We start from the raw sequence: 13,655 nt of genomic DNA on the forward strand, positions 1-13,655 counted from the left end.
CTAGTAGCAGGGGCAAGGAAAGAAAGTTCTTTTTCTCTCCAGCTCCCTCCCATCCCTCGCTAATGGTGCAAAAGTAGTTCTGAAGCATGCTTCATACGGCCCTTCACACAGGCCCTTGAGATTAGATGTGGGGGTCGGGAGGAGGGAAATAAACACTGCTGTCTCTTTAACTGCAAGGAATGACTATGGACGTCAAATAAAAGACTTCATTCCCCAGAATGCTTTGCGGTCCCCAATAAAATGCAAATTTCGCGCACTGTTTGTACTACCAGGCTCCTCCCTTGGGTTGGCAGGGCAACTGATGCCCAAGGTGCCCAATCAGCGAGATGCTCACCTGCACTGGCGGGGACACATCGACAACCAATAGTGCGCGGGGCGGATGACCCTTGTGGCCAATGGGGCGGGAGAGGGGGGGCGGGTATTGGGCTAGGCTGCGGCGGCGAGGAAGATGGCGGTGGTTGTGGGCGCCTCGGGCTGGCGGTGGCGGTGGCCGGGGCCGGGGGCTCGGCCTGTACGGGCGGGCTTCGGCGCCTTGCTCCTGCTCCTGTTGCTGGGCTCCGGGCCGGGGCTGGGGCCGGCCGAGGCCGACCAGACCGATGAGTACCTGAAGCGGGAGCACTCGCTGTCCAAGCCGTACCAGGGTGAGGGGGCCGGGGGAGCGCGCGGGGCGGGCCCGGGCGGAGAGGTCCCCGAGCCCGGAGGTCTGCGGCCGGAGGGCGGGGGAGCTCGGTGCAGGCGGCGGGCGGCCCTGCCGCAGCCTGGCCGGGAGCGACCGGCCAGCGGCCAGCTCGGGTCAGCCTGGCCCAGGTGTCTGGAGTGCCAGCCCGGGTCAGGGGCCGCAGCCAGAGCTGGCGGGCAGAACCAGGCGCCCGGGCAAAGAGGAGGTGCCCGGGGACTCCCCCAGGACCCGATGTGCTCTCGCAAGACTCGCATTCCGATCCCAGCCCCGCCGCCGAGCTCCCCGTGACCTTGGCCGGGCGCAGAACCCCTGGAGGCCTCATTCTTCCTCCAGGAGAAGGAGGCAGGTATAGCAGGTGACCTCTGGGGGCCGTTTGAGCCCCAGCCCTGGGAGCCCAACGACTTGTTTCAGCGACTGGATAAATAGGTTAGGTAGAAACTTTCCCATTCAAAGGATCTCAGTAGACTGTGCTTTCAGAGACGTCCGAGCGGTAAACAACTGCCTGAAAAAAATGCTCCCAATTGCCAATAGAGAAATGCAAATGAAAGGAACTCAAGTTCTACCGCATAAGATCCACAAAGATGGCAGGAAAGGGAAAATGATTCATGTTGGAGGGGCTGTGGGAAAACAGGTGCATTAGTGCACTGTTGTTGGAGCAGTGGTCCTGCCATTCTTGGAAAGCAATGAACTGTGAGCAAAATGTCCCTAAAGTATGCCAACCCTTAGACTAGGTGATTCCTTGACTAGGCCTGTACTCCAGAGAGATCAGAGAAAGAAAAAAAGGACCCACATGTGTGTAAATATTTATAGCCACTCTGTAGTGGCAAAGAGCCGGAAACTAAGGTTGAACAAACTAAAGTATGTGCTGTAAGAAATGTGGAAAAGGGACGAGTTCAGAGAAACCTGGAAAGACTTATAGGAAGGGATACAGAGTGAAGTGGGAAGAACCAGAATATAGACAATAGCCATAGTATTGTAAAGCCAAAAAACATTGAAAGACTTAAGATCTATATGATCAATACAGTGACCAACCATGATTCTGAATCCATGTTACCTCCTAACAGAGCAGTGATGAATTCAAGGTAGAGTGAGATGTATATTTTGGACATGGAAAAGGTGGGATTTTTTTTCCTGACTGAATATTTATAACAAGGGTTTTGCTTTTATTTTTATTTTTCCATTTAAAGGGTGGTGTGGGAAAGAGAGGTGAAACAACAACTTGTTGATCAAAAAATAAAGTGATCAATCACCCCCCTCCCCCTACTTTCCCAGAGCATTTTGTCTGCCCCACTATCTTTGGTCATACTTGTGTGTAGGGAGATAATGTGATTCTAGTGAAAAGAAAATCAAGAGCTAGAAGATATGGGTTTGGATCTTGGTTCTGCCTAAGTAATCTTTTATAATTATATAGCCTTTGTAGGCCTCACTTTTCTCAATGGTAAATTGAGTGATTGGACTTGGTGGCCCTAAATTTCCTTCTAGCTCTTTCTCAGTGGTCTTTTATCTTTTCCACTCTTCAGATTGTAAAAAATGCTTCATGGATAAGAGCTACCTTTTTTTCGTCTTTGTATGCCCCGTATCTAGCAAAATTTGTTTTGTGGATTTTAACTTTATTATCTTTGTCTTATTCAACAATTATAGACTGTTCAGACCTTTAGCAGTTGGTTTTAACAGCCAGCTAAACAGTGTTATGTTGACAGTAAAAGTACCTGAATTTTTATTTTTGACATTTACTTACTATCTGTACCACCTTACTACTAATTAACTTTACCTCTAAAGTGAAAGGGTTGCTTTAGATCAGGGCTTCTTGAAATCTTTTTTTGGATATCTCCGGTATATGTTGCCTTATGGACCACTTCTCAGGATAATTTTTTAGAAATTCATAATTAAAGGAAATGATGTTATATTTAGAGGTTAGTGAAAAAAATATGTGTTTATAGATACAGATACATACATACATATATATGTACACATATATAATTTTCTCATCCAAGTCGTAGAACTTGGAATCTGGGGTAAGGGCCTCTGATTGTCTTCTAAGCTCCCTTATGGCTCTAAATCTGTTATTCTATATGATTCTAATATTCATAAAGGGAATACTGTTTGTGACAAGGGAGGCCAGATGAGAATGTATATGTGGCTGAAAGAAGAAACCTGTCACTAACCACAAATGGCTAGAAAACATGGTGTATTAGAAAGAACTTGGGCAAGTCACAGTTTCCATGGGCCTCAGTTTCCTTATCTGTAAAACACAGGAATTGGATTAGATAGCTCTTGAGGTTTCTTCCAGCTCCAGATCTATGATTCTATTTTCACTACCTAAAAAGCAAAAAATTCTTGGTTATTATTAGGGGAGGGAGAGTTTCATTCATTTAACAAACATTTGTTTAGTTATATACTAAATATAAGGCACACAGAGAGATATAAAAATGCATGAGGTCTCTAGTTTTAAATAGTTTATAAATTGGGAGTTGGGGGCAAGGAGCCTTAGGCATATTAATCCTGCTGGAGTTCTTCAAGCAAAGACTAGATGACTACTTGTTAAGTGTTTTGTGGTAGGATTCTTTTTTCAGGTATGGATTGGCCTAAATGGACACAAAGATCCAACTCTGAAACTGTAGAGTTCATTTATTCTTCAAGCATTTGGCATAGTAGATAGAGGTCAGGCTTTGTAGTCACAAAGACCAGGGTTCCTGTCTCAACTCTGACATACATTAGCTGCGTAAGTCTGGGCAAATTATTTAAGCTGTCATTGCAACCCAAGCATATCCCTAAACGTTTTTAGTTGTAGCACAGTTCCTACCTTTTCCCACCAGAAAATTCCCAAACCAATGAAATCACAGGTGTAGTACTATCCCAGCAATATCAGTGGATCCTGAAGCGTGGTCCATAGGCTCCTGGAGGTCCCTGGGACTCTTGCAAGGGGTACAGAAGGTCAGAAGTATTTTCATAATAATACTAAGTTGCTATTTATATAACCCACGTAAACAAAAGCTCTTTGGGGTTCTCAATAATTTTTAAAAGAATAAAAGAAGTCCTGAGATCAAAAAGTTTGAAAACTACTGTTTCAGGCATTTTCTAAACAAAGATAAAAATGAAAAGCAGTCCCTCAAGGAGGCTACATTGTACTCGATGGACACAATATTTTGTGTTTGTCCTTTGTTTTCAAAGAGGACCATGACATCAAGATGATGACATGACTTGCAGTTGACTTTGATTTGAGTGAGGGAAGGCGGTGCAAGGTCACCAACCTCACTTTCTTCTGAGTCATCTGGGTCCAGTGGCCTGATATTCATCAGGAGGACTGAAGATGGCCCAAGATGCAATGGGAGACCCTGGCCCTTTCAGGCTAAGGTCTTATCACATTCTCACTTTGAGTGAGATACACCCATACAATGAATGAATAGGCTCCTTTAAGTAGTTACTCAAGGGCTGGCCCCTTTAATAAAAAAAAAAAATCAATCTGGGAAGGAAAGACCCTCAGGGTTCCTGGGTAAAAGAGAAACAATTACTATTTAGTAATTATTACACAATATTTAGACATGTAAGTAAACGCAAAATAATCTGAAGAAGGAGAGAACACCAGTCCCTAGGGAGATTAACAAAGCCTTTGCTAAAATGTGTCACCTGAGTGGAAACTTGAAGGAAGCTAAGGGTTCTAAAAGTAAGGATGGAGCTGGAATGCCAGATTTGGGGAACAGCAAGGAGTGCAGATTGACTGGAATGTAGAGAGTGTGAAAGAGAGTAATCATTTTCACATACGCACACACACACACAAACACATCCCAGTCATTTTCACACACGCACACAAACAATCATTTTCACACACATACACACACACACACACACACACACACACACACACACACACAACACTCTTTTGTGCTCTCTGTGGTAACCTGACCTTTTGAGCTACTGATCAGCCACAGCTGGACACATTGTACCTTGACCCAAACATAGTAATGTCATTTTTGGACCTCTAAAAGGGTCAAAGGTCTAGAAGGAAGGACAGCAGTCAACCAAATATATTATACCTTTGTGTGTCCATGTGTTTGTGTTGTATGTATACATAACTGACAACCTGGAAAATATATGATCTGGTTCTAGGAGGACTGAGGCATAAGTTGTCTGCCTTTGTTTGCTATTGCATCTCAGTGTAATTGTACTAAAAATAACTAGCATTTATATGGTGCTTTAAGGTTAATAACTAAGCTTGTGACTTACATCTCTTTTGATCTTCTTAATTCTGAGATGTAGGTACTATTATTATTCTTATTTTTCAGATGAGGTCTAGAGAACTTAAGTGACTTGTCTAGGGTCACACAGCTGTTGTGTCTGAGGCAGATTTTGAAATTATGTCTTCCTGACTCCAAAGCCCAACATCTGTATCTACTGTTCTCTCTAGCTTCTTTGATAGTGGGCACTTTTTTTCTTCTTATGATACCCTAGTTTTTTCATATATAAAATGGGAAGAATGATCCTGACCTCTGATCAGTGATGGATGGGTGAATGGATGAATAAATTAATAAACTATCATCTCTAAAGTCCTTTGAAATCCATGTCTGGGAAGAACGCCATGGTGCTGCACAGGAGAAAATTTTAAAATATGTCAGTGAGATGTAGAGGTAAGGTAGTGAGAAAAGAATAGCTGCTTAAGACAGGAGGAGGCATGCAGTTTTGATACAATAGAAAACAAAGCATTGTTGGTTTATAAGAATTCTACTTTCCTCCCTATAGGTGTGGGTACTAGCAGTTCTTCACTGTGGACCCTGATGGGGAATGCCATGGTGATGACCCAGTATATCCGCCTTACCCCAGATATGCAGAGCAAACAGGGAGCCCTGTGGAACCGGGTGGTAAGAATCTTTCTCCCTACTCTGTTGGTGATCAGTAGGCTATCCAGGAAGTTTAGAGGGCCATACTGCCTCAGCCCTATAGTCCATCCTGTCCAGGCTTTTATTTCTGACAGTAGTTCCAAGTGTCCTTTTCTGGGAGAGGATGGTAGTTGCTTTTAGGTGGCTTAAGGAATACTATAATTATCCTTCATTTTTCCCAAATAGTCCAGTATGGATACATTATTGGTGACATTAAATTCTTCTCATTTATATTTTGAACTTGTAAAACCTGTTAGAGTAACAGGTTTGACATACTTATTAGCTAAAGTAGTGTATGGCCAAAAAAAGTAGTACATGACTTCAGTTTGTATTAAAATTGCTGTCTTTGAGTTTTTAGGAGTCTCCCTTCATTATACTTACTGAAAAGAATAATCTTACTGTTTTTTCTCTGGAACTTTTCTCACTTTGTTTAGCCTTCCTTCAGAGGTGCATGCCTTATTCCTAGTGCGGACCTGATTTCATATAAGTGTAAGATGAGGCTATTGGTTTCTAATATCCTTTCAACTCCTTCAGGACTGTTTTGCTTCAATGCATCTTTCTTAGTATGTCTTTAGACTTTCTCTTGGGTCCTTATGAACCTGAGCTTGCTTTTTCATGTCTGTGTTACAAACACTAAGGATGATCCTCTCAGCCTGCTGATGATCCTCAGCAAAGTAGAGCTGTTGCAACATCTCCCTATTTATTTTATTTGGGCCAGTCTTGTAGAAGGAGACAGAGGGGTGAGGGAGTTCATTTATCCAAGAACTGTTCCATTACTTTAAATTTTGATAATATTGAATCATTTTTTTCCAATCTCATTCATAGATGTAGCCAGTGACAATGTGATAAGTCTGGAAGTCAGGAGACCTGGGTTCTAGTTCCGGTTTTGTCACTGAATCACTGTGTGATCTTAGGCAAGTTATTTTTCTATGCTGCAGTTTTCTCATCTGACCGATTGGGTTAATGATACCTGTTCTAGCATCACAGGACTTGTTATTAGGATAAAAATTATAATAGATGTCAAAGACTATGGAAAAATTATATTTGCCATAGTAATATTAAGGCATTGGTATTCATACGATCATGTATGTGTGATCTGCTGGGGGTTTTATGGCTTGTCAAATGCCAAAATTTCAGTAGTCCTTTGACATGGTCTTAAAAAATGTATTGATATACGTTGTTTTGGCACAATGTGTTCCCAAAACATGTCCAGACAACCTCCCAGCAAAGTATAATCCCTCCAAATAGTTTATTAATTGTTAACAGAAAGGATGTAGGTCATTATGTTTTAAAAATAAATTTTTATTGGTATTTTTTCATGTCCTTTAACTTTGACCGTATGGAACTAATATTCTTCAGTTTGATGGACAGTTTGCCTGTTGTGATGATAGAGTACATTAAAAATGAATTAACAAATGGTAACTCTCCATAGTTTTTGTTGTTCACTTTGTTTTGGTTATTGTGTATTTTCTGTTGGCTCTACTTTCATCACTCCTTATATACATTCTCCTATGCTTCTCTGAATTCTTCATCTTAATCCTTAAATTAATTTTAAGAAGGCTGGATGTTAGGATGGTAAAGTGGAAAAGACATTGGATCAGTAATCAGGAGCCTTGGCTTCTAGTTTTGGTTCTTCCTTTAGGAAGGTATGTTTTCTGGGCAAGCTACTCTAAATACCAGCACTCAGCTGTCATACTTATAAACTGTAAAAAACAAAACAAAAGACAAAACTTCAGCTCAAAAAATCAGTAACATGATTTCGGATATATTCCTGCACACTGACTTATATGAAAAATACTTAGGGGTTTTTAGTTGATTGCAAGCCTGATATAATCAATATTATAATGTGACTACCAAAAAAAGTGCAATTTTAGGTTAGTAAAGATTGCATGCCTAGAATAAAGCTGATTATAATAGTCATTCACATCAGGCATATTGCAATATTCTGTGTTGGGTACCACGTTATAGGAAGGATGTTAACAAATTACAGCATGTTCAAAGGAAGAGGAACAAGGCGATGAGAGGACTCAAAACTGTGCTGTGTAAAGATTGGTTTTAGGTATTTGGAGGTGTTTTCTGCTTTGCTCCTGAGGAGAAAGAAACTTAAGACCAATGGGTAGAAGTTAAAGAAGGTTGGTGATAAACGAGGTGGAGGCCTTTTATAAAAGATGGGATTCTGCATGTACAAAAATATATATAGCAACTCTTTTTGTGGTGGCCAAGAACTAGAAATCAAGGGGATGCCCATCAGTTGTGGAATGGCTGAACAAGTTGTGGTATATGAATAAGATAGAATATTATTACTATGACATAAGAAGTGATGAACAGACAGACTTCAGAAAAACCTGGAAAGAGTTATATGAACTGATGCTGAGTGAAGTGAGCAGAGCCAGGAGAACATTATACACAGTAACAGCCACAGTGTATGAAGACTGTTTTTGATAGAGTTGGCCCTTCACAGCAATGCAAGGACCTAAAGCATTTCCAAAGGACTCATGATGCACAATGCCATCCACATCCAGAGAAAGAACTGTGGAGTTGGAACATAGAATGAAACACACTATTTTCTCCTTTGTTATGTTTTGTTTTTCTCCTGGTTTCTCTCATTCGTTTGAATTCTTCTGTGCAACATGACTAATGTGTGGAACCCAAATAAGATTGCATGCTGCCTTGGGGAGGGACAGGGAAGAATTTGGAACTTATGGAAGTGATTGTTGAAAACTGAAAACAAATAATAAATTTTTGGGGAAAAAATGAGATTCTGCAGTTACCAGACTACCTTAGCCTGGGTTCAGACATTTATTTTTTTACAGTTTGATCTTTGACTGTACCTTCTGTCATGTATTCTTTATTACACAAATCTGAAGTGAAAATGAAAACTGACTTAGTATATTATAAGAGGGCAGCCTGTGTTTTCAGATCATCTGGGATGAACCTGTTTGGTTTGTCTTTGCTGTTTCCCTCTAAAGTAAATTATTTCCATTCAGAAGCCAGTCAGATTTCTCTTTGAGGCTCTGAGGGAAAAAAATTTTAACCCTACTTTAAGTGAAACTTAAAATTGAAAGCATTTTTATTCTTCTGCCTGCAAATATTTTTGTTTTATGGTATATAATTAGGAATCAGAAGACCCTGATTAAATACTCACTTCCTTAACATCTATAATCATATTTATGTTATGGCTTCTTCACAGGCACATTTTTTTCTCCTAAATTTTTCAGCTCCTTATCGCTGTCTGTGTAGCAGAGACTTTTTCTATAGTAGCTGTTCAGTAGTATTCTCTTCTGATATTCTTTGGGTGGGGGAAGTGAGGAGGGAATGTGTAGTAGGCAGAGACATGCCTTTTGACTTCTGCTTCTAGTTTTAGGAACTTTGATTTACTCCTCAGTTTGGCAAAGGACCAAGAGCTGGTTGGAGTTGTTTATACCTTCTGGTAATTATTCCTGAAACCATTTCATGAAACAAGGTGTTCCCTGACTTTTTTTTTTGTTCTTTTATGATAAATGAAACTTTAGGTTTCCCAACTAAATGTTGACAGAAGATGTAGGTTCTTTAGAATTTTTCAATAGAGAGAAACTAATGGAGTCATTTTGAACCAAAAATGAATATTCAAATGATCTCAGGTATAGAGCTGGAACAGACATAAGAAGCCATTTAGTTCAACCCACTCATTTTATACATGAGGAAACAGGGTAAGAGAGATTTTAGTAACTTGACCTATAGTCACACAAACCTTGGATTTGAACCTAGGCCCTCTGACTCCAGTGTTCTTTCTGCTGTGCCATACTGTGTATTCATCCATAGAGCTAGCCCTGTCTTTTCTTGATGGTTGAGAATGAGGGTGGTGAAGGCTGAATTTTCCTTCGACAGATGAGGAAGTTAAAACCCCACTACCTAGGGTCACATGGCATGGTGCAGAGGAAAGTATATACTGAACTAAGAGTCAGGAGATTTAGGTTTGAGTGCTGCCTCTTAACTCACTAGGTGACTCTGAGTAAGTTTGGGTTGTTTTTGTAGGACAAATCTAAGCCAACTGGACCAATAATTTATGGTAGTCTTGATTCATCCTGTTGATTCAGTCTTGATTCAACAGGTTTTGCTTGTAAGGAATGAATGTGACCAGGCAATATATCCAGAAATGCTTTTGTGAGTTATTGTTTTATAGGATCATAAGTTTAGAGATTGAAGGGACCTTAGAGATCATTTAGTTCAACTCTCTTATTTCAGAGATGACAGAACTGAAGGTCAGTGGAGATAGGTTACTTGTCCAAGGTCCCATAGCTAATAACTCGTCAGAGCAGGATTTGAACTGAGAACTTTTTGACACCAAATATGTTGCTGCTTCTTCTCCACCACACTGTAGTCAAGTTCAACATCCCATGGCTTTTCTGGCTCTCAATTCCAGCTTCCTGTTGCTATTTGGAAAATAGCCAAGTGGAAGACACTTGAGGTAGAGGTAGTGGATGACAAGTATTGTACTTTTTCTAGGACTACTTTGGTCTTTGAGTGAAGGGAGCTTTCCCTTTCTGTCATATAAAGAACCTGAGAGAACTTGCCTCTTATCAGGTGATTCCCTTCTCATATTAATGTTCTGTATATTCATTTTCCCTATGCATAATTTGCTGTTGGGGAACTAAGGACCTGGCAGCTCATCTTTCTGTTGACTCTTATCCTTTTTCTTTTGTAGCCTTGTTATTTGAGAGACTGGGAACTGCAAGTGCATTTCAAAATCCACGGACAAGGAAAGAAAAATCTGAATGGGGATGGCTTTGCAATCTGGTATACAAAGGATCGGATGCTGCCAGGTATCAGTACCTTTTGTCTAGAGTCTCTTTGTGTGGGGTGTGGACAGATTTGCACCTTTGTAGAAGACACAGAAGATAGCTTTCTTTGTTGGATGTGAATTAATTTGGCATCTGTGTTTATGGCCAACAAGCCTCAACTTTAGAATGGGTCTAAAATCCTTGCTAAACAAATGGGTTTGGCTTAATCTCCAAATGGCTTTTTCTTCATTATTAATAGCCTCTAAGTTTTATATTTTCTACTACTTGGCATGTTGGCTGCTGAAAGCATAGACAAAGAGCCCAACCCTAACAAGTCACATACCCTGAAGAATCTTAACAGATCTAAGTCATAGGGGAGAATTAGAGATTTCCGCTTATGGAACTAAAGTCACTGTTGCTACTCTCTCCAAGGAGATGGATCCTTCTCCTTCATTTTACAGTATTTATTCAGAGATGCTTGGACTTGTTTACTAGACCTGGAGATCATTACTCTTTTTCCTGGATTTATCTGCTTATATTCAAGGTCTTTGAGAATTTTTTTTCCCTGAAATCTCTCCTCTCTTTCAATCTCCACCTCTTCCCCTTTTATTTTTCTCATTACTCATTTCCTGACTTCCTCCCCTCTGATTGTGTTTTCCTTGGTGCTGGATCTAAAATTGTCTCAGCCTCCTCCCACATTGACATAATGAGTAGCTCATGGTTCACCAGCCTAGGTCTTTGCTCCAACTGACTTTTGGATAGTTAGAATTGATCCTAGATGGATACTGTGCCCTTTCCCTCATGTTTAGTGGAGTACCACACTGTGTCCTGTTCCGGTGATCTCTCCTACTCTCTGTTTCTTAGTTCTCTGGCACCATCAGTTCAGAGCTTACTTTCCCTGGCACCAGCTGTTCAGTGTTTGCAGCACTAATACTTTCAGGTTGCACCCCTTAGCAGGCTTTTACTCCTGAAGGGCTGTGGCCAAGATGGCTGTCAAAGTCTGAGCAAATTTCTGCAACCTGGAGCTAGAGTCTCTCTGGCACTGGAAAGAGGAAGGGAGGGGAAATAAGATGCAGGAGTGAGTTTTGATGTAAGTCTGTCATTTCCTTGGTTCTGCTAGTAAGGTCTCACTACTAGTGGAGTGAGAGGCAGGGACAGAATACTGAGTAAGCTCAGGGTCAGTGGGATTCTATTCTTAGGTTTTGGGGAATGTTTTTTTCCCCTTTTTTAAATCTGGGTGTCCTAGATCATGGAAACAGCTGAAGTTGCTTTATCTTTGGTGCATTATTTTTGTTTTGGAGAGTTTTGAGAGGTTGTGTGTAGTCGGAACTCTTATACTCATGTAAGCCCTCTTCAAGGAGATAGAATGCCTACCTTGGTCTGACCTCTAAGAATTGAAAAGCTTTGTCCCACGGTTTAGAACTTGTGAAGACCTTGGGGTGGTAGTCTTCCCTGAGTGTTTCTGAAGCAGAAATGTGTGAAGCTGGTATTCTCTCCTGCTCCATGGCTTTCCCCTCCAAGCAAGGCATGGGACTCACTTGAACTCTTCCTACTCGAGAATGAGATGTATTCTTTGGAGTGTTTCAAACCTTGTTTTGATTGATCTTTGTCTTTTTGTTCTTTTAGGGCCTGTCTTTGGGAGCAAGGACAACTTTGTAGGACTGGGAGTATTTGTAGACACCTATCCCAATGAGGAAAAACAGCAAGAGGTAAGAACAAGTGGTAAAACATACATAAACAGTACTGATTTCACGATTCTGTTCCCTAGGAAAGTTGATTGACAAAGATTTGGGAAAGTGATTGAATAGAGGGTAATTTACCTTATTTGCCTAGTCTCTTGACCTTTATAAATTGATTGGGTTTTTTTTGTTTTTGTTTTTGTTTTTTTTGGAAAGGGGAAAGATAAGTGGGGGCTTTTTTGTGGTATTAATTATTGTTCACATTTTATATGTGAACTGTTTTTCGTAGTCCTCATTAACTATTGTTTATATTTCTCTCACTAATTATTGTGATTCATACTTGTCTGTGTTTGTGTTCATGAGTGTATGCATGCACATATATATAAACTAATATGAATGATCTTTTCTCTTCTGCTACTATCCTTATCTTTTTACCCTCAAAGCTGAGGAGCAACTACTATCTTCCCTATGAAAACCTACATAGGAAAATGGTCTCAGGACCCCAACAATTCTTTGCCTTAGAATGTGATCATATGAGGAAACTGCTGTTCTTCAGGGTTCCCCAGATCTTTTTAAAAAAGCAACAAGAAGTAGAATTGTCCATTTCTGTTTTGTGGGACTGACATTGGGGACAAGAATGATTATAGTGTAATTGGGTTTCTTTTACTGATTACATGAAGAAGAAGATTGTGTGAGAAGGAAGATAGAGATGGGAGTAAAGTAAAAGCTCATTATAAAAGTTGGAAAGAGAGGCCTTAGTGGGTAAACTCATTCTGCTGCATAGCAATGGGACTATCTGATGTTTTTAAGTTGTAACCTCTTTGTGCTCTATTTCTGGGATCAGTGTGTCATGTTGTTTTATATGCTAAAGGATAGTAGTTGTTAACCTTGAAAAAGATTTTTAAGATGTAGAGGTTCGATTGAATTCAATAAGTATGATTTACTGATTATGTCCTGGGTTTTCGGGATACAAAGACAAAATGAAATAAGTCTCTGCTTATAAGAAGCTTATGTCCTTCTGGGAGGATATGACATTTTATAAGAGTGTGTGTGCGTACATACATATATACATACATGCATGCATGTAAATGCACAATAGTTTGAGAAGGGGAAGAACAGGAAAGGTTTCCTTAGGAACTGTTCTGAGTTGAACCTTGAGGAAGAAAAGGATTCTAACAAGTCAAAATGGAAAGGATGTGTATTTTCGGTATGGGGGACAGCCTGTACAGAGGTGGGAGGTGCAATTTGTAGCTCAGGGAGCAATAAAAAGTAGGTCATTTTCACTAGAAGGGATGTCCAGGGAGCAAGGTAACTCTGAGGATGTTGGCCTGAGCCAGACTGCCATTTCTTTAAAGACCATACTGAGTTCATGCGGAGTCACATCACTATACATCTCATTCTTTTTATATGGTGAGGTATCAGGATTCCCCTTCTAATTAAATGGCATTTCTGTAATTTCCATGGTCATCATCAGTATTTTTAATATCAAACAGGCCAGGAGGCACAATTGCTATTTCTTTCTTAGACTTTTTTTTGGCCTAGAATTGTTTTGTAACTACTGTCAGGTTCTTTTCCTTCCTTTGGTTTTTACTTCTGTGGGAGCAGCTTTTTCCTTGAGATTTTGAGGCTGCTTTTTTTTTTTTTTTTTTTTTTTTTAGACATG

General features: G+C 40.4%; 1 protein-coding gene across 3 annotated transcripts in view; it reads left to right on the top strand.

The window, feature by feature from the left end:
• The first annotated feature begins 420 nt into the window (after positions 1-420).
• Positions 421-13,655, top strand: part of LMAN2L (lectin, mannose binding 2 like) — a 35,557-nt gene continuing 22,322 nt past the window's right edge. Inside the window, exons 1-4 of one of the 3 annotated variants that reach the window (XM_072633806.1) lie at positions 421-641; positions 5,417-5,535; positions 10,238-10,355; positions 11,940-12,022. In XM_072633806.1, the coding sequence (XP_072489907.1) occupies positions 449-641; positions 5,417-5,535; positions 10,238-10,355; positions 11,940-12,022 (513 nt within the window). In that variant the 5' untranslated portion in view covers positions 421-448. Of the gene's footprint in view, positions 642-5,416; positions 5,536-6,362; positions 6,468-10,237; positions 10,356-11,939; positions 12,023-13,655 lie in introns of those variants that run through there. The other 2 variants (XM_072633807.1, XM_072633808.1) reach the window with 2 other exon arrangements.

The sequence above is a fragment of the Notamacropus eugenii genome, chromosome 1 (assembly GCF_028372415.1).
Source record: "Notamacropus eugenii isolate mMacEug1 chromosome 1, mMacEug1.pri_v2, whole genome shotgun sequence".
Taxonomy (NCBI): Eukaryota; Metazoa; Chordata; class Mammalia; order Diprotodontia; family Macropodidae; genus Notamacropus; species Notamacropus eugenii.